This window comes from Electrophorus electricus, chromosome 24, assembly GCF_041902795.1.
Source record: "Electrophorus electricus isolate QZ-2024a chromosome 24, ASM4190279v1, whole genome shotgun sequence".
In the NCBI taxonomy this organism is placed as follows: Eukaryota; Metazoa; Chordata; class Actinopteri; order Gymnotiformes; family Gymnotidae; genus Electrophorus; species Electrophorus electricus.
Genome location: NC_137520.1, coordinates 10,497,712 through 10,518,402, shown reverse-complemented (window position 1 = coordinate 10,518,402; position 20,691 = coordinate 10,497,712). Strand labels below are relative to the sequence as shown.

The 20,691-nt window shown below is 40.1% G+C and overlaps 2 protein-coding genes across 12 annotated transcripts in view; both read right to left on the bottom strand.

The window, feature by feature from the left end:
* Positions 1 to 159: 159 nt before the first annotated feature.
* On the bottom strand, positions 160 to 9,164 carry igsf21b (immunoglobin superfamily, member 21b). Of its 2 annotated transcripts, none has more exons than XM_026998185.3 (10): positions 8,929 to 9,164; positions 5,483 to 5,595; positions 4,714 to 4,835; positions 4,475 to 4,593; positions 3,502 to 3,617; positions 2,914 to 3,397; positions 2,722 to 2,822; positions 1,893 to 2,085; positions 1,193 to 1,231; positions 160 to 1,068 (listed from the first exon to the last, which is right to left on the bottom strand). In XM_026998185.3, exons 1-10 carry the CDS (start codon positions 8,987 to 8,989, stop codon positions 992 to 994), a joined length of 1,425 nt encoding a protein of 474 aa, XP_026853986.2. In that variant the 5' UTR covers positions 8,990 to 9,164; the 3' UTR covers positions 160 to 991. The 2 variants fall into 2 exon arrangements, with proteins under 2 accessions (XP_026853986.2, XP_026853987.2); XM_026998186.3 differs by having other exon boundaries at positions 3,502 to 3,587.
* Positions 9,165 to 11,023: 1,859 nt separating this feature from the next.
* The window catches only part of arhgef10lb (Rho guanine nucleotide exchange factor (GEF) 10-like b), a 30,475-nt gene continuing 20,807 nt past the window's right edge, over positions 11,024 to 20,691 (bottom strand). For all 10 annotated transcript variants that reach the window (XM_081706878.1, XM_081706881.1, XM_081706877.1 and 7 more), the window contains 7 exons: positions 16,382 to 16,468; positions 15,616 to 15,827; positions 15,175 to 15,332; positions 14,320 to 14,462; positions 13,173 to 13,344; positions 12,908 to 13,030; positions 11,024 to 12,818 (listed from right to left, as the gene is read on the bottom strand). In XM_081706878.1, the coding sequence (XP_081563004.1) occupies positions 12,262 to 12,818; positions 12,908 to 13,030; positions 13,173 to 13,344; positions 14,320 to 14,462; positions 15,175 to 15,332; positions 15,616 to 15,827; positions 16,382 to 16,468 (1,452 nt within the window). In that variant the 3' untranslated portion in view covers positions 11,024 to 12,261. The remainder of the gene's footprint in view (positions 12,819 to 12,907; positions 13,031 to 13,172; positions 13,345 to 14,319; positions 14,463 to 15,174; positions 15,333 to 15,615; positions 15,828 to 16,381; positions 16,469 to 20,691) is intronic.

Sequence of the window (20,691 nt, the reverse complement as noted above, 5' to 3'; positions counted from 1 at the left end):
TTTTTTTAAAAAATATTATTTATTTATTTTTCTTGGTTGGACAGTACAGATCATAGGTTGCCGTGACTTTGCTGACCCGTGATCTTGATTTATCACTTGCGCTAGGAACACTGCCCTTAACCCGTTTTGGAAAACAGACACCACCCATGAAAATAAGTGTTTTGAACAAGTCGAGACATCTTTATTGTTGTTCCTGCGAGTATTGTTTAGGCTGTCAGCTACTGAGACACAAGTACAATTACCGATATGTCCTTGTCCAAATAAAGTTAAAAGCCAGGTAAAATGTACACTATCACAAATATCATTGGAGTTGATGACGATTAAATACCGTTTTTTTTTTGTCTTGAATTATTCTTTCCAAATATCATAGTTCACAGAATTTGAAAAACATAAATAATAAATAAAATGTACTACCAACACTTTGCATGAAGTGCAAATGCTGTTGGTTTTTAAACATCTTACTAGCTTTTTCAATAACTGCCATAGAACATACCAAACTCGCACTGCTCATCAGTCATGCGGTCTTGTGGATGTCTTTTTGACACAAGCTGAATAATCTCGTCTGGAAGACTCCACTGCCATCTACAGTCCATATTGGTAAGTGACACTGATTTGGCAATAGATTTCGAGCCGTTTTTCCTGTATTTGAAAATGGTAAACGATTTCCAAAACATGCCCCTAAATTGCATGTTCACCGCATGTAGAAGAAATTTAATCAGTATCGCTGCGTTTACATTCTGAAAAAAAAAACTCTGTGCGCAGAGCTAGGGAAAAATTGGTTCAAAGCGAAGACAAAAGAGCTTTTTCCCCAAACCGACGGGTGATGGTAACTGAACCATGGCTGAAGCAGTGTGCATTTGGACTTCTCTTTCCAGTATATTTCATCTGTCTCCATAGCCTGTGCTGAGCTCAGGCGGAGAGAGATAGCGAGACAGATAGCAGATGACTGGACAGTTGAGAAAGTTAATGTAGAGGAGAGACCACATCTCTTTCATGTGAACTCCAGGGTCACTGACAGCAGCAGCATGATGTGCGTGGGCCCAAATTCAGCTCCACCCGAATCAGCCACTGGGGGGAAAAAAAACACACATACACATGCACAGATTACAGGGACTAAACACACACAGACTACGTGCACAGCCTTATGGCACCATTTATCCAGCAGTACTCATTATGTTGTAAACAGCAGTACCATTAAATTGTAGTGTCTCCTTCTTTATTCTTGGATTTTCTACAAAAAGAAGACAAGATAACATTGCTGATGTTTAACAGGATATTTTCAAAAAGTTCTGTGAGAGTTCTTATTCGATACTTATCCATTGATAATACAACAGTATGGCCCATGTGACAGTTTAATAACCAAATACATACTTTGAGGCATTCACAAGAGAATAAACCAGTTGTAAGCACTGGTAAATAATCCATGTTTTAGAATTTCATACTGTCTTAACATTATGAGGCCTATGGGTATTTCATTTTGATAGAATACCATGACTCACATTTACATTTTATTTTCAATAACTATCAGACATTTATTTATTGCCAAGAAATCTACATTTGAGTGCTTGATTCTATAAGGTTTATTTTAAAGTCCAGTGGTCAAATGTCAGTCCATAAAAATAGTATGCCTATAGTAACAGCACAAGGCTATACTGACTGAGACTGTTGTTTGAGGTGCAGGACTTTAAATGTCCAAAAGTGCTCCAACATCTGCCCTTTCATATTCTATCGAACCACATCTGTCTACTGAACTATACATTTCCTAAAGTGTGTGTGGGAGTTTCTGTTTGCACATCATGTAGTGTGTGAGTGCTTGATATTTACAGAGCCCTACAAGGTTTTCTTAATCCTACCTGAGCACTATGAAGAGAGTGAGGGCACTAGATACTGACCGAAGATGATGAGACGTAGGTAAGAATTGGTGGAGCCCAGGGGGTTCTCAGCAGAACAGCGGTACAAGGAGCCGTTAAGTTCTGCGGGGACTCGCTCCAGAACGAGAACTTTCCCCTCCCTCTCAGCACTGCCATCCAACAGGAGACCTCCCACATGGCTCCATGTGAACAGAGGCTCTGGGAACACCTCGTTCTGCAGCCCAGAGTGCCAGAGAAACACTATAACTACATTAACATCCTACAGAAAACCTTAAAGCCCCATCTCTGTTGTCTACAGTTATGAAAACTGTGAAGCATAATTACGCCCATGTTATATATGACATTGAATGCCTGAAAAGAGAAAAGGCTTAAATGAAATATACAGTACACTGCCTTTGGCAGTGGCCTTCTTTCTCTGTGCATACATTGCTCTTATAAGAATCCTAATTTAAATGCAGACACTTCCTTAGCTTCTTCCTACAGTACAAGTCAAAGGGAGACAATGTAGTCCCCTGATAAATTACATGCTACATTGCTTAAAAGGGAATGTCTTGACAGTTAACCAAGGATTCACCAAGGTACTAATAGGATTTTACATTGAAAACGTTCTAAAAATTACAAACATTAAGAAAAAGTAATATTACTTAATTGTAGCAGGAATGGAATGTTCTGTAATAAGGTAGAACCAAAGACTCTGTGGACCAAATATATCCAATATATAATTATTACATATGGACACAACCATATAGGTGCATCACATTTTCAATTTGGTCCAGCAAACTGACATTTCAAATCTCTTGCGATTCAAATCTCTTTGCATGTTCGGTCCAGGTTACTTAAATTATCTTACCCCTTTTACACCCGTCTGGAACCCCTCCACTGCAATTCGAACTGTATCTCCCACTTTTGCCCTGCATGGAGTCGCGGAGAGCTTAGGTCCCTTTGGAGCAGCTTAGAAAGTGGGAGACAGAATTAGAAGTAAAAAGACTGGCTCAAGACCACATGCTGCTCGTGTTTTGCTTGTGCATGTTCCCGTACTCACAGAGGATGACTTCAGCCTGCATGGGCATGGAGAGAGCCGGGTGCTTGACCTCGCAGCTGAACATGGCCTCACTGTCCAGCTGTGGGTTCAGGTGCCACGTGAGCATGGCCTGCACTTCAATGGTGCCATCGTTCGCCTCAGTCTCTGTGTAGTCGAAGTAGTACAGTGGGCTGGAGCTCAGTACCCAGCGTGGGAACTCCCTGCTAACCACAGTCTCTGGGATGATCTCGGTGGTGGGTTTGGGGCCCTCTTGGCCTGTGGCCCCTGATGTGTATCTCTGCTGGGGCCGCACCCCATCTGAGCGTGCTGGCTCAATGCCTGGGTTGAGGAAAGAAATGGACCTCTGCAGCTTGGTGTCGTCAAGGTCTCGGCTGATCAGAGACCTACTATCTATGGGCACAGACAAGCCCCTGCTTTCAGCCCCATCAGAGGACTGGGTGGAGGGTAGCACCTCGATTAGCTCTCCATCTCTTTTAAAGTACACCTAAGAGGGAAGGTGGACAAAAGACGAGAAGATAAACTGATTAATGCAGTGAACATGAGAAGATGTTGAATGACTTTCAGGAATTCTAATAAGAAGTCTCTGACCACAGGAGCGGGCTTTCCTCCAGTCACGGTGCATAAGAGTGTGAAGTTTTGTGCCTCATAGCGATTGAATCGTGTTGGCTGGTCTACTGCAATTACAGAGATGGATTTTGGAGGTGCTGAGAGGAAAAGAGTCATATTCATTAGCACATTAAATCATTTAGGACAGAGAGAAGACAGAAGATCACAAGGGTATTAGAAGAGCCCTGAGCCATGTTTTATGCCAGTAACTGCTGTATTATAAACCTGCAGGCTCAGAGAGACACACTCTCCATTACCTTTTTCTAAGTAAGCAAGGTACCATAACATCCCTATTTTTGCCATTATCTCATAATCCTTTTTTGGTATGTAACCCTAACAGTTTTCACTTACATCTATACAGGATAGGTCTTTACAAGAGCTCATACATATTTTTCACTGTGCAAGTCAGAGCAGGCTCTCCTCTTGGGAAATTGCCATTCAATTAGCAAAGCAAGCTACAGGGCTCAAACTAACATCCTGCTGAGTTCCCTGGAGATGCACAGGCTAATAGGCAGTGCAAAACTACAAAAAAATTAAAAACTCAAATGCAAGCACTGATTATAAAGCCACGGTTAATTTGGGAAAAATATCTGCTTTTCCAAAGCATAGTCTTAGCAAACTTCAAAATGCTTTTGGCATGGACAAAACAAGCTTTCGTCAAGCCTCTGGTATCATCACTGATAAAATAAAAACATGAACACTGATTAACTTTGGATCCCAACCAGAGAGCAGTGATAAGTGACCAGCATCAAATCTTGTTGGATTCTCTTTTTCATCCGCACAGGCTGCGTACTACGAATCCCAATTTTGACTACAGACGTGCTGATCTTGAGTGTCCTGCACAGACTAGGCCAACTCCTCCTGATCAGAAGTATATGTGTGTAGGTGGCAACGTGAGGAACAGTGCTCATCCTCTATGCCATACAGAACTATGGAAGCAGGACTGGAACCTTACACATAACAACAACTGCTATGCTTCCAGATGCTAAGACCACCTTCTCTCTGTACGTCCTGTCATAGATCCCCACGTGGCATTCGTATGGCCCGTTGTCTTCCATCTGCACCTCAGGGAGCCTGGTTATAGCACAGGGAAGAAGCACTGCCATTTTGGATAGCTTTCTGTTGTTATTAACGTGTTGTAGTACATTCTGTAGGTAACAGCTGAATGTAACCACATATCTGAAGGTAACCAACCTAACAGTGGTCTGGTAAGCAAACTCCTCTCTTCTGCGGTAATCCTCCATGTGAGAGAAATTGGTATTGTACATGGCATCATAAGTAAAGATTTTCTGCTTAGATCTACCACCCTCTGTAACCTACAAAAATGTTAAATAGTCACAAACAACAACAACAAACACTGTAAGTGTACAGAAAAAAATTACTTATAAAACTGACTTATAATTAATCATTAATAAACCTATAAAGATGAGAATAACTTTAGTGAGGCTGTTATTGAAGCTTTTGGTGAAACTGGTTTGAAAGTTGGGAAGTTTTCATTGTTATCATTGATATGAAGGCCTGCTAACATTTCTGCTTGACTCAGAGTGCCATGATTTATGCTTCACTGTGTAATGAATAAAATAACACCTCTGGTGTTCCGCAAATGAAGTGACAGAGTTTTATTAAAAATGTCACCACATTATGAAAGGAGAAGTAGATTTTGGCCTACTGCTAATGCACTGTAATTGAATACTATATCCTCAAAGTCATCCATCAAGGCTATGGCCCCGAGTGCCCAAAAAAAGAGCCAAGAACAAAAAAGATTCATCCTAGAATCACTGAACCATGAACTCTTAATCGTGAATATATTTTTTTATTTTAGTTTTTCATTTCACACTGTATCAGAGTAAGTCATGGGGGGAGGGGGGGGGGGGTTAAACTTACACAAGAAATTAATGACTTGCTCTTTTAAAAAACAATATAAATGATGGGGACATATGCATGTAGCTCAGGACACACTCACCCGAAACCACACTATTTCTCTCAGGTTGCCATCAGTCCTGAAATTGCACTTCAAAGTCACTGTGTCCCCCATAACTACAGGTGGAAGAGGCTCTATGGAGACTACTAAATACCCTGCGGGACAGGAGAGAGAGATCACACACTGAAACTGTAGCCCTAAAAAACCCGTTTGTCCTAACTGCTAAGATTACATTACTGTGATGGATGTTCAGCCGTAAAAAATGCAGTCTCACTGAAATGCTTCACATATAACTTATGACATTTATCATTGCACTAATCACTGATGATAAGGAATTCAATTCATATGCAACATCAGAAATTGAAATATATTTCTGATCATAAAAAAGACTACCCTGAGATTGAAAGCAATCTTAGGGAAGATGTCTCACTACTGAGACTTTCTAAATGATCTAATGAATATTTCATGTTGTTTGAAAACAGTACACACAGCTTGCCTGAAATGAACATTTATCGACAAGCAACCTGGTTTAAAAATGGTTAACTTATTAGTTATAAACATTGGTTATTGAAATCTTTCAAAACAGATATTTTAAAAAATAATAAGCCACGAAATTCTAACTTGGCATAGAATGAGAATTCTTTAAATGTCACTTAGATTTGCCACCCACATATTAATCCATGTTAAAGAAAGAGATATCAAAGAGCTTGCTAACTCTTCAAGTTGAACATCAATCTGCTAACATGTATTAGAAAAGCTGTTCCACATCTTAGTAACTTATGCAACAGGGTCACAAGGTCACATGCCTTCACTGAATATGGTTTATTGCTTAGAACTATGTCTAATCTCAAGATCTTTAAGTACATTCTTCATCATTCTTCAAGTGTTGCATTATACTACTGTTACAGGCTGACAGAGCTGAATTAAAGCAACCCACCAACTATGCAGTTACAAATAACACGAAGCATCATTGTTTAACGCCACTGGTAGCATACACCAGGTAGCCTACTAGCAACCATATTTGTACTTCTACAGAATTAGTAAAAAAAAATCATCCCTTTGAAGTGGAACACTGGATTCCTACATAATTAGGATTTCACACAGTAAACGTAAATATCAGTGAGTCAGCTGGCACAGAAAATGCAGCTAAGTGGCAGAGAAAGACTTGCATACACCTGTTCTAACCGTCCCTATGCGATAAAGAGAAGTCAGTGTGGGAAGAAATATAATCTGTCACAAATTCAGTGACCTACAAAATCTCCCAGTTCTTCCATATTGCCTCATCTGCTATGACGTCTGTGAATGGATTATTTTTCTGTGTTTTTCCCCTGCCATAATCCATGAGCTCTTCTTCTGTCAGCCAAGTGGTTGTGCATACTGCATGCTGAGAGACTGACACCAGAAGGTCCTGTGATATTGCAAGAACACTTAATAAACACTATCATTCACTATATCAAGGCCTTCGAGTTAAAAAAATTAAAAATACAATTTTCCTTGACCACAGAAAAAAAGCACAGTTGCATTGAAAACTCTGGTATAAAGCCTGGCTGAAGTTGATCCCAGATACTAGCACATTATTGCAGTACAGGTTTTAGTGATTTCTCTGCTACCAGTGCACCTGGCCCAACTCAGCAGTTAATTATCCAGCTCTTCACCAGTTTACAGTGGGAGGTTAAAGCCAAGTCTAAACAAGAGCAGTGACATTGCATCGTTACTCCTGTGGTAAGATTAGGAAGAACTGGATCAGTGCTTTCCATTATCTGAAGAGATGAGAATGAGAGTCTTGGAAGACCCTGATAGACTTATAATCTTATGTTATAATTCTACTTTTTTGCTTTTTCTTTAGTTACATTTTTTTCTTTAGTAATAAACTAATTTGGCATATATAAATGCACTTAACTACTGAGACAACCTCTTTCTTAAAGGCATGTCTTCTAGCTGACAAAAAATCCAAACTTCAAAGATTTCAAAGTACAAATTAATGATATATTACTTGAACTCTTAAATCAACTTTTTGCCCCTTGTCTGGTTTTGAGCTCCACTTTGTGGATTTTGGACAGTTTTTTGTTGGAACTGAGTGGAGCAACTTTGACAGGTTCCACGCATCATGAGTGAGAGAGACGCAAGTAAATCTTTGTTTATGTGGTTATTGGACAGACATTTGAAATGGGCTCCCCTTCCCTAAATCCAGCATGCTGATTCCATTTAAAAGCTAAGAATACTTTTTACACAGTACCTACAAACATGGACATTAATGTGCTTTTTATTATTAAGTTGCTATTTCCTGTCATATTATGCTAGATCTCGATTTATTTTCATCCCCAACTGAAAAATAAATGCTACTCTTTAAATTAAATAAGTTGCCACGTTATTTGCATACATGATGATATACTGTTATTGTATTAATGCATATCAGCATGTGGTTTTCTTGTTTGTTTCCTGTTTCGTCCTTGTTGGAAATGTTTCCAGCTTCAATCTTATGTTTTACTAACACTGATTATTGAGGTGATTTAACTGGATTTACAGGTTTAAAGTCCAGGAGGGAACATCTAGATGCACATACAGAATGCTTTCAGGACACCAGGAGTGAAATGACATAACAGGGAGCCAAGCACCACTGAATTACTGCTACAGAAAAGACTTTCAGGAGGCTGTCGCAGATATACACCTGTGATGACTGGACAACTATAACTGACTAACATGCACTCACTGTCTGTCTCTCACACATACACCAACACACTGGGATAATCTAGGCCAGGCAATAAAAAAAACAAAAAACAATATAAAATGGCATTAGATAACTGTAATGTAACTGTAACGGTACAATTGTAAATCATGAAGAGTCAAATATCACTTAAGAAGAGTTAATTCTCAGTGAATCATGTTATTAATCAGTGACATGAGTGACCTTTAACTGTTTTACGTGCAGATTACCCGCTAGATTTTGGCCAGGGCAAAGGATTAAGCTTTGATTCTCAAATAACCGTTTACTGGTGTCATCAAGCACTGGAACATGGTGTCCCTTTAAACAGCATCCTCTCCGTAATGAAATTGCTCTCATCAGGGTAAATGACTACATAATCAGCAGTGCGATATAGCAGAGATGTAGATTAACAGGTAGAAAAGGCCACCCTAAAATGTTTAACAACTTATTTGCTTTTACTTTTAGAGGATACAACAGCAAGCCATAAAGTCAGTCTGCAGTAATTGTAACTGGCTATAACAACAAGCAGTGAAATTAGTCTGCACAGTGTGTACACACCACCGAATTACGAAGCCCGATTGGTGTAGAAGTTAACATTAGCGGGAAGCAAGACCACTACTGCAGCAATATACATTGCGTTCATATTTTGCTGTTTGTCTTGTAATGACAATATCTATGTTTACATATCGTACGATCTGCTGAACCGCTCATTCTTAGTTCGTATGTTAAACTACTATGTACATCGTAATGATTTATCATAAAGAAAGAAACCTTTAAAACTTACCAATCGCGCAATCCATTAGGTCGGAGCACAAAAGCAAGCATAAAGTGATCAGAATATTCATTTTCGAAGTTGTAATGAATTAAACCATAAATGTCGCATTCCCATTTTCCTTAGACCCTCTTCGGTGGTATATGCACATCCCATTCTAAAGTAGCAATGCCGTCAAAACGAGCCATGTCTGGACATTCCGGTGAAATGTGCTTCTTTCTCTATATTAGTATCAGAGAACCGCATGTGAATATGTGCTACTGGTGGCTGCATCCAGAATTGCATCGGGCGGGGATTATCGCAGCCACAGCTCCAGTTGATTTCTCGCGTTCGTGCGCGTTCCCACGCCTAAAACGCACGCCCCTGTCAAGGCACACGCGCTTCACTAACGCGCAGCCTCGCGCGACCGTTGAAGGAAATACATTGTCAACAAACCCAGCGACGCGTTGTAGTTCTGAAAAAAAGTATATCCAATGAAATGTACTACAACATCGAAATAACTTTAGTATAGACAAATGAAAGGCTTAGAGGTCTGCCCAGAAACTCACGTTCAGTTATGTTATGGTGAATGTGATTAATGGTGTAAAGTAAATTTAAAGGGCAACATGGTTTTTCTTCGACTGTATCCAGGAACACCAACTGTGCGTAATTAGGCGTAATCTGTTGTGTCCAGCTGATATGAAAGGATCTGGAAGAAATACCAAGAAATACTAGCCGATAACACAAAACTAAAAAGAGCAAAGAAACATGCGCCGACGGTCAGAGGAACTGTTGACACAGCGGAGAGGAGGCATTCACAGGATGCCGTGCGCCTCTCCGCAGATTGGATCTGGTTAAAAATTCATATTTACTTTAAAGGCTGGACTGTGTGTATGTGGTTGGTTTAGTTTAGCTGTGACCTTATTCCTTTTTATTAGCGTTTTAGTAGTTGTTACTGTCTTTGTGATGTGTGTAATTTTTGACTAGCCTTCCCCTATTTCGCTCACTGAGTCAAAGAGAGGACGACATTCTCCGGGTCTTTCTTGGAGCCGACACCAGAATACATAGCTTACTACTGAAAGCTAAATAATCACATAAAGTTTGTGCTGATATGGAAAATTACAAATTGAATTTCATAAACAAACAAAAAAAATGTTGTGTCTTCAACCATGCCCAAACGAAGTGAAGGCGTTTTCTTGAATATGGACTGCTTTTGCCATCGTCATAATCACTAGCTAGAATTTCAACATAAATCAATCATATACCTTAAAAACTAAAATATCTATCAGCATTAACTATTTATCAACGGCTGTATTTTTAATGCACCTCAGAGTCGGGGAGGTTTTAATGGTATATTACCATTTTTACCATATAGAACTTTCATAACTGTCTCAACTCCAACACTTCAATCCTGAACTGGCTGGTGGTCTTTTTTCATATTCTGTACAAACAAAAATAAAATCCACCAGCAGAGGTTTGCAGTGGAAGTTTAGGGTACCCGCACATCGCTTTTTTAACACATACACCCCTACACACTTACACTCCCACTCTTTTTTGTACACATAGTTCAAAACCGGGTTTAACATTTGTTGAATAAAAGATCACAGTGAACGACCACTTTGTTACCAAAAAGTCAACAAAAATTCCATGAGGCAGGTATAATCACAGTGGCAGCTATGACTGAGTCCAGTGAATCGAAGTGCCATAACTTGTTACATTGTTCTCATTTTAGGAAACGTCACGTCTGGCAGACAGCTCCACTGGAATCGCTCAGATCAGCTTTGACACATTGGTATCTGTGAGGCATGTACTCTGAATTGGTTTCCTAATCACGTTGGGTTTGAGTCACCGTGTGCATACATTAGCCACGGCAGGAGCTGCTTCATACCGTGTCTGTTGATATGTTTAATGAGGGGGCCTCCTATGCCTGCTCCAAGATAAGAGGGCTGAATACGGGCATGTCATAAACATACGTTTCAGGGCTGAAAAGACCAATATTTCAAACAGCTTCAAACAGGTATGTTTCAGGGCCCCAGTGCTAGGATCAGAACAGCGAATTGCACCTGCGTTAGGGTCTGGCTTTGGAAGGTTTGTTTACAACAGAGATATGAATAATGCAAAAGATAAATTTCTGCATTATAGTAAACATGATTTATTTGTTCTGTTTGCTTTCTTTAACAAAGTGACACAGTGTAAAATAAGTACCATCAAAAACAAGAGCCTAAACTACACCAAAACCCTTTGTCCTTACTCATGAATAGCCTTTTCACATTCTGGACTAATGTAAAATAAAAACACAATCAAAATAGAATGACTAACATTTTGACATTCTTTTGCTTTGCACTGCTACTATATACACCATATTGTTTTTACATTAAAATACCCCTTTTCCATTAAGTGAGAGACTAGACAGATCACAACCCTTTATATGTTCACAATGACCATATTCTGCATCCTATCCAAAAGAACAACTTCATGCAGTGTGGGCACATAATCATATTCAATCATATTTGATGTTTTGAAATTATAAGGTTTATTTTAATATATATTAAACTGTGTATTATGTTGATCCTGCACTATTACATGAACTTGGAGACAAAATACTGCACTATGTGTAATGTAGAACATGTCAAAACACAACGAGATTCTCTTCTTTGTAGAGACTTCTTTGTTTGTTTGTTTGTTTGGGGGGGGGGTGTTGTTATATCTACCCAGTTCTCTCTTAATTTAGTCAATGCTAATTCCCACCCACTATTAGATAAGTTCAATAGATACTGGTTTGAGTATGCTTTCTCCAAGACACATAAAGCTGCCACTTGCGCATCAGAAGACAGCTGAATGCATTTGCAGGAGATCGATTACTGCCTGGTTTGTATACGTGACCTAGCAGGAGGCCACAATTGGCTGGCATTGCATTACAATAGAGGAAGAGGAAACCAAGGACATCCTATGCATGCTAAGAGCAGGGACAATTAAGCATCATAGGGAAATTGTGATTTTGAATCCTGACAGTGCAACAACCATCCCTCAAAGTCACAATCTCCCACAGTTAGAGTGAACCTTTAGGCCCCAGGAGCCCCAGATCCTTTTCTGTAAGACATCACCTACCAAGAGCCAATTATGACCCTGCTTTGTCCCAGAGTAGAAGTTCCTAAGAGAGGATTGACTTCACAGCACACAGTTGGAGAAGAAATATGGAAAAAACAGAACTAGTAGGAAGCAAAGGCAGGCAACACTGATTAAAAGAATTTTGGATAACAGCTTAAGCCATACAAATGCAGGCATGCAGTCGATCTGTCCTCCAGTGTATCTTCAGTGCTCCATCTTGCAGAGAACAGTCAGCATCTTTTAGTACTCATCAATGTTTTAGACAGTGAGTGGGAGTTGCCAGACCATAAGCATACTCTCATTGGCCCCAGAGGAGCTAGAGGTGGAGGAGCCAGCCACGGTTAGCCTGCGGAACCCCCGTCCACCTGATATAACGGCAGCTGAAATAACCCTCTCTCTGTGCGTTCCCTCCTTGGCAGCTGGCCCAGGGCCCCTGACCAAAACCTCAGGATCATCACTCAGCTCATAGATGGAGCCATCCTCCACTGAGTGCTCCAGAGAATCCTGGGAGGAGCTGGAGGCCTCCTCAGGTTGGGCCGTCAGGAGTTTTCCTGGCAGCTGGGAGATGGAGCGCAGCCGGTACTGCAGCAGCACCCCTCTGGGTTTGGCCTCCTGCTGAGGAGAGCCATCAGCCTGCTGTTGCTGCAGGGACTCCTGGGATGAGTGGCACCTTTCTCTGTCCTCCGCTCCATTGCCTGAGTTCATTGCATCCACCAGAGAATCCCGCTTAAGCAAATCTGGGGAAAGCGTGCTTGTGGTGGCCACCAGGAAGTCCACAGGGCCATTGTGAGCGTTGAGGGAGGTCATAGCTTTGCCTGCAGGAGACAGGGACCCTGTATCAGTTTGTGTCAAGACCTGGCAACCTTGGAGTTGGGTGACTGGGGTTAGGTCCCGGACTGCTTACCTGTTATTTTAGGGATGCCCTCCAATTTGGGAACTGGAAGCGTCACAATAATGCCCTGGGCAGTACCAACCCACAGCAGACCTTGGCAGATGAGCAGACTGGTGACGCACACAGTCTTTTGACCTATGGGAGAAAAATGCAACCATGGGGTCACTGTGGTTGTCTTTCTGAACTGAAATATGAAAATAGACTTTTCCTTTTCTGGCTTGAAAAAAAAAGGACCAAAGCTATGATGTGTGAGAGATTCCATGATGCTCACACTTGCCTGAACTCAAGTAGGCAGAGCGTGTCAAGATGTTGATCTCCTGCAAGTGCTCCAGAGTCTCTGTGTGGAAGAGGCGAAGTGAGGAGCCCTCGGAATACGCCATCCACACCCCTCCCCCTGCAAGCACCATGTGTGTCACACTCACCAACGGGTCCGGGTGAGCTTCAAAGCTCTGAGCACAGAGAGAAAAACAGGTTTGAGGGAAAGGGGACAAAGCAGCAGCAACAACAACAACAACAACAACAAAAAGAAACTGCCAGAGATAAAGGAGGAGGGGGTGGCAAACAATATCAAGGATGAAAGTAAAGAGAAAACGAGAGCTAGCAAAAGAAATCACAAGTAAAGTAAAAATGACAAAGAACACTCAGTGTAAACACTGACAAAGTCAGAACTGAAATGAGTCATTTCTGAATGCAAAAACTCTAAGATGAGCACATCAGTCATCTAGACTCCGTTACCAATATATGCTGGATTTGTGAACACAAAGCAATCAGTTTGTCTGCACATATGTATATAGTTCTAAAGAGGTTCTCATCTCCAGTTGAGCTGGAACCAAACTGCTAGAGCCAAATTTATTCCTGCTATTAAGCATCAGGGTGAAGGGAGGGGTGTGCCCCTTGCGGCAAAATGGAGAGGTTGGCTCAGCTGTCAGAAGTGATCAAACACTCGCATACAAACATGCTGCTGGGCTTCTAGAGAAGCTACCTTTATGTACTACTCAGGATGCTCCATCATAATGCACCTCACAAGCAAAGCGTGGTTAATATATTAAAAGCACACATGCACACACACACCAACACGCGCGCACACACACACACACACAAAACACTATAACCTGCACTTAAAGATAGGAATCAACCTTGCTCGTTCTGAAGCTTCACTGCAGAGGAAAGCGCAGAATTTGATCAAAAGATGCAGTCGACTTGCCTCATCTCTATAGGATTGTTTACACCAACAAAAGATGTTTAGATGGCGCTAAAATGACAGATCTTTTGTAGAGAAGATGGGATCAACAAATAACTCTTATTTACCATTTTTTTGGAGGTTTTTTTTGCGTATAAAAATATTTTAGTTAAAAAGGAATGAACTTTGCCCCGTTTCTGCATATGACTGATTTTAAGTGATTAGTGTCATTGATAGCCATTACCTGTGTGCTGAAATCATAGACCTTGATGACAGTGACCTGGTTTGCACAACTGGCCCACACACAGTCATCTGTCTTGAGGAGTTTGAGCACAGGTGCATTTCCAACCACTACTAATCTGCTGGAGTCTGGGTCCCACAATGCTTCTGAAAGGACAACAAAGCTTTGAAAGAATTGAGCACAACAGTGTACAGCAAAGGAGACATGGCAGAATGTTTGCCACATAAAGGGCAGTACATCATGGCCAACAGCCTATCAAATAACTGATAATAAATAATAAACACTGAAAGCCTTTTTCATATATACCTTTTCTTCCAAGCAAAAGTAGAACTGTTTGTATAAACAAACAGTAAAATGAGTTATTTTACAGTTTACAATTATAATCAAGTTCTTCACAAGTGTGCTACAGTAAAAAAGGAAATGTTACATGAAACTGCTAGATATATTCACATCGCCTGTTATATTTTTTAAATTATGATTAACAGGCGATATGAATGTATCTAACAGCTTTATATAGCAAATATCTTTAAAAATTAAACAAAAACATTCTGCCATTTGCACAAAATGGTAACTTGAACATCAAAGTATTGTACGGAGCCAAAAAACAACTCACTACTCACTGCTAGGTTTGAATGAACTTTGAACTGATTAAAGAGATTTGTGCAGCACTGTATTAGACAAGCAGCAATCCAACAAAGTTCAGTCTGCTTCTACTGACTTTGAATGGATGAGGAATTTAAACTTTATTTTGCTACTGGCTCCCCTCAGCATGTTTTGACAAAGTTAAAGCCATGTTGAACTATTCAAATGAGAGCAGCAATGTGTATTTTTAAGTTGGATCCTACAAAGTGATCTCACCTCCATTCTTTCTGCTATAAACCACAACTTTGCCATTAGTCAGTCCAGCAAAGAGGGAATTTGCAGAGTGTTTTAGGCACAGGACAGGACAACCATCAGGATTACGGAATGTCAGGAGGCACTGAGCGGCAGTGTCCACGCTGCCATAAACTAGGATGCTGCAATGAAACATACACACACACACACACACGCACACACACACGCACACACACACACACACACACACACACACACACACACACACACACACACACACACACACACACACACAAACACGTGCTCAGGTTTATACTACCTCACTGCATAGCTGCTGAAAAAGCAATGATTATTCTTAGATAAATAAAAACACCTCAGTTGGGTTTTTGTTTGTTTTTTTGTTTTTTTAGATACAATCACCTCAGATAAACCCAAATCAAGTGACTCGATATGATTTTGACTCACTTGCCATTTTGTAACCCCACACAGATGGTGCTTCCAATTCTGGCAGGACATTCCTTGGGCTGCTCCTCTTCCTCTTCAGCACTCAATTCCGTCACATACTCGAGGCTCAGAACAGGGGAGCCCAGAGGGAAGCTCTTCACGGAGCGTGGCATGGGTCTGTTCAGGGAAAAGATCTCCATCTGCCCATGACTGTCATTTCCACCACTTGCCACCTAAGCAGGATAGGGAGAATGGTATGTGAGCATGTGTGTGTGAGAGAGAGAGGGAGAGAGAATATAAAAAAGGCTATCTAGCTCTTTTGCTTGCTGATAATGCCATAGGTTTTAGGAGAGAGAAGGATGGAAGAGAAACAGCAAAAACACAGCGCATGTATGAATCATTTATCAGATGCCCTTTGATGCATATGCTTTTGATGGGCATATTTCAGGTTGTTCTGATGCTGTTTCAAAAACCATTTAGTCTTTTTTTAAATAAAAAAAATAATTTAGTCTTGCTTAGACTATAATTATAAACATCATTCAAACCATTTAATGGCAGATTTTTAAAGGTCACACTGCAACTACTGTGTTTAAAAGTTTGAAGAAAAAGAACTGAAAGCCCAGATGCTCTGTGCTGGGCCTGTGGAAATGAAGACTTCATGAAACAACGATATCCTCGCTACTCATTGTTAAGGGCTTGGTCTCCCAGTGCTTGCTCTTGAGCAGACAAGAGTCATTTGCAGCAGTGGAGCGGTGGTGCATGAGCTATGCAAAAGAGCAATACTCACCCAGAAGTAGCCCTGAGGTAGAGAGGTACTGGCTGCCGAGAACCCCAGTAAAGCACACTGGACTGGATTGTGAAGGGCTGTCTGTAGCTGTGAACAAAAATAAAAGGACATTAGCGTAACACTCCTTCCAGCCCTGCTCTATGATAAGGTCTGCACCAGGTCTGTGAACCTGGAATCTTTCAAAATGAAGGTATCATACGGCACAAGCTGTATAAATTTTAACCATTACTTAAAAGGTTTGGATGTCACCATGTGGAATTACATCAAAAGACATATAGCTACATATAGCTGCCTCCTTTTTGTTAAAACGTTACATTTATTCATTTATTTATTTGGGTGGCTGAAATACTTTATAAGATTATCTTTAAATTTACTAGATGAACATTTTAATTAACAAAAGCAACAGAAACACATTAACACAGAAAATTACTACCTCATTTATGATCTAGCATAATTCTATTCCCAATATCCCAAGAGATATTAATATTAGATGGCCTTGTTACAATGCAGTTCATGTTGTTTACTGTAGATTAAACCACAGTAAACATGTTTACATTTTAAATGTGTTTGTTTAAATATTTAATCGCTATTTGTGGCTGCACTGAAAAAGAAACCCACTTAATTCCACAAGCGTTCGAAGATGGCAGAAAAGAACGATGAGCCTCAGTTATTTACTGTTCCGAATAGCATTTTGCTATGTGCGGCAGTAACACATATTTTATTGAGCTTTTCATATGCTTTTCATATTTTTTTTGTCCAGGTGCTTATTGTCAAATGATGTCACAGTCCGGAGTACATCTCTAGGCAATGTTAGCAGGCTAGCTAGTGTACATATTTCTGATGTGAACAGTTTATAAATGTTCAGCTTGATATCTAGATCTAGATATCTAGATCTAGTTATAGGTTTATAACTAGATCTACCTAGTTATAAACAGATCAACCTTGTTTTATCTTTACCATAGAAGATCACTACCGAGGACAACTATCTTATTGTTCATCCATTTCAGAAGATGCTACATATTAAATGTGTGATGTTCTACAGGTCACAAGGGCATTCCATGTGTGGGTGGATAGTTTATGTGCTCAGGGTCACCAGCTGACCTCTCTAACCCCGAGGCCACCCACCTCCACACCCTCAGACCAGCACTCCCTGGTCTCTATACCTCAGCCTGACCAAGCCCCTGCTGGGTGTAGATCTCCTGAGACAAGAAGGAAAATGTGCCCACATTATAGGAGGTGCAGTGGCTGCATAAACCATGTTTGGGTGCTGGTGTTCATTTTGATTTAATTCTTCATGTGAAATTTACACATTAACTACATAATGAACAACTTTTTTTTCTGACGGCCTTATACCAGGATTGCCCCGAAATGCACTGCAAAAATCTTTCACATACTAAGGTCACTGTATTAAGGTACGAATGTTACTCCAATCTTTTCTAATATGATGCCAGTATATTGGTTTCATTCTGTAGGTCATTCTGAGTAGTCCACAGCACTCTAATTATGTCTGTGTGTCTGGCAGGATAATTCTTGGTGGACTAGATACTCTAAGCACCAGGGTAACATAATGATCATAATCTAAAAGCACAGGTGTTAAATGTACTCGTATCATTTTTCAAAAAATCCTGCTTCTTTCTGCAGACTGTCATGATTGGCTGCTGATGGTGGCTCAGAATCCTTCCAATCGTGGAGGTATTCAAGCAGAGCTGACACAGACCAGAGTGAGTTTGAGAAACTAGACTTTACTTGAAACCTATGGCACTATTTACCGAAATGGATTGTGCTGGAGGATCCTTATACTCTCAGATTACGCACTTCGTAAACATTGCCAATGAGTTGGTAGTGCTCAGAGTTCCTGGAATAGCAAGGCTTCAGATTTTTCCTGGAGATTGTTTTTTTGTATTGTGTCCTAGAGATCAGGGCCTATACATTATTTCATTGTTGAAGTAATATCAGTGCTCTGTATCATTCGGTTATTCAGCTTTGCTCTCTGAAAACACTGGTACAATTTAAATAGTATTTAAATATAAATATTGAGTTTGTTTTTGTTAAGATGCATAGTTTTGTTTCAAGTTAATTTCTGGTTTCTTCATGATGGAACTCTTGCTCTTTCTCTCTGCTCTCATTCTTTCTCCCTGTTCTCTCACTCTTTCTCTCCCTACTCTCTCTCTCTCTCTCTCTCTCTCTCTCTCTCTCTCTCTCTCTTTTCTCACTCACCTCACTCTCTCCCTACACACTCTTTGTCTCTCCTCTCTCTCCCTACTCTCTCTCTCTCTCTCTCTCTCTCTCTCTCTCTCTTCTCACTCACCTCACTCTCTCTCCCTACACACTCTTTGTCTCTCCTCTCTCTTCCTACTCTCTCTCTCTCTCTCTCTCTCTCTCTCTCCCTACACACTCTTTGTCTCTCCTCTCTCTTCCTACTCTCTCTCTCTCTCTCCTTCTTTCTCTTTTGCTGTACTCTCTGTTTCTGCAGGGGTTCCACTGGTTGTGCACAGTCTCCTCAGATGTTAGATCTGCTGTAAGTCTGGTGCTACAATGTTAAAATCTACAATTAAGAAGCACTAATTATTAAGCCATGTAAACCGCCGGATTCCCTTTCTTTCATTTTATGTTGGAGCTCACAGGCACATCAGAGTGGCGGATACAGTAACTGACTGACATTGCTAAGATGAAAAAGCTCATTTAAAATACTAGCAGATTACATTTTTATCAGTATATAAGGAATTTATCTTCATATATGAATAGAAATTCATGTACTGTTTCTTTTTGCCTATGTTCTGGCATTTCTAGTCATGGTGAGAGGCACAAGGTGAGATAATGACATTTATGCTTATACTTTATTAAAGCAAATTCCATGAAGCGTTTCTTATACATACCTCTTCTGGGCTTACCACTAATTTACCATTATTCTTTAAATCTATAGTCTTAACAATACAATGTACAGTATAATCTAATCTAATCGAATGAAACTATATAGTGTTCTAGTAGTTGTTATTTAATGTGTCCATTTGCCTATGTTAGTTTTGCCAAGTTAATTCAGTGTTTAATAGAATACATATAGCATTTTAATTTCTCTCTCTCTCTCTCTTTCTCTCTCTCTCTCTCTCTCTCTCTCTCTCTCTCTCTCTCTCTCTCTCTCTCTCTCTCTGTAGTGGTCGAGCCCAGCTGTTCAACCCACACTGCAAGCTGTCCAAAAATGATCATAACATTAAAACCACTGAATTAAATATATATATATATATATATATATATATATATATATATATATGTTTACAGCAAATGAGACTGCAGCTCTTCTCTTTTTGGTTTTGTTGCTTTTTGGCTGTGCTGTGAGGCACAAAGATGGCTGCCATATTCAGGTGGCGGCAGCCAAGCTCTCTCACATAATGGAGCACGTTCTGGCATGGTCATCCATCTTATTTCTCCATATACTAGCAGACACCAGTCAGTCCAGGAGTGTGTTGACAGACTGCCCTCAAACACAACCACCCTTTCAGAATCTTGACTTTAAAATATATTTCTACACTCACTTTAGAAGATTAGCCTTTTGCCTTAGTAATTCAATTTATGCTATACACTGATAATTATGTTATACTGCAAATAAGTTTAATTTTAATAATAGCTACTATGATCAAATGTTACAGTTGTTGCTAACTCACCCCACACTTAACCACCATAGGATTACAATCTTCTCGCTTTAATCTCACAGTCTCCAATATTTTAGTTTTTAACTGAAAGGACAGAAAGATCCTTTAAAAAAAATGTTTTTAAATCCCCAAAAGGGTATATATTATATATAAATAATAACTGCTCACCTTTGATGAATTTTTAATTAAAAGGGTTTACAATCTGGTTGTTGCATTTTCTAATACCTTATTTCAAATGAGGATTTTAGACCTTTTAAAATGGTGAGTTAATTTCATACCATATGCCAGCCTCCCTAGACACGTTTACACAAAGAAGAATGTCTGGTACGAACAGCCACAAGGACTGTTAGGAGTGGTGTGGAAAGACTGAAAGAAAATGAAATCATCTGGAGGCTAGCTTGGCTCTAAATTAAGTGCACACTTATTAAGCACAAATTACCTCTCAACTTCGGTCTAGCAGCCAAGTCATTATACCAAGACTAATCAACAAACGCCCATATGTGTAAAAAGTAGCCCCTCCTCCCTCCACCAACAACAGCACCTATCTTAATTAACAGCACAGTTGTCTGTCAACAATGGAAATGCAATACATTGTGTGTGTAGTGTGCGGTAGAACACCATGTAGCACAGCAATGTTTTTTGGTATAACAACTAAGATTGTGG

Excerpts from the sequence above, each read along its gene's own strand:
- igsf21b (XM_026998185.3), bottom strand. The coding sequence starts at position 8,989 with ATGAATATTCTGATCACTTTATGCTTGCTTTTGTGCTCCGACCTAATG. Across the intron at positions 2,823-2,913 it reads GCAGGCTGAAGTCATCCTCT|CTGCTCCAAAGGGACCTAAG; the intron begins GTGAGTACGGGA and ends CCACTTTCTAAG. Across the intron at positions 2,086-2,721 it reads TCCAGACGGGTGTAAAAGGG|AACGAGGTGTTCCCAGAGCC; the intron begins GTAAGATAATTT and ends TCTGGGCTGCAG.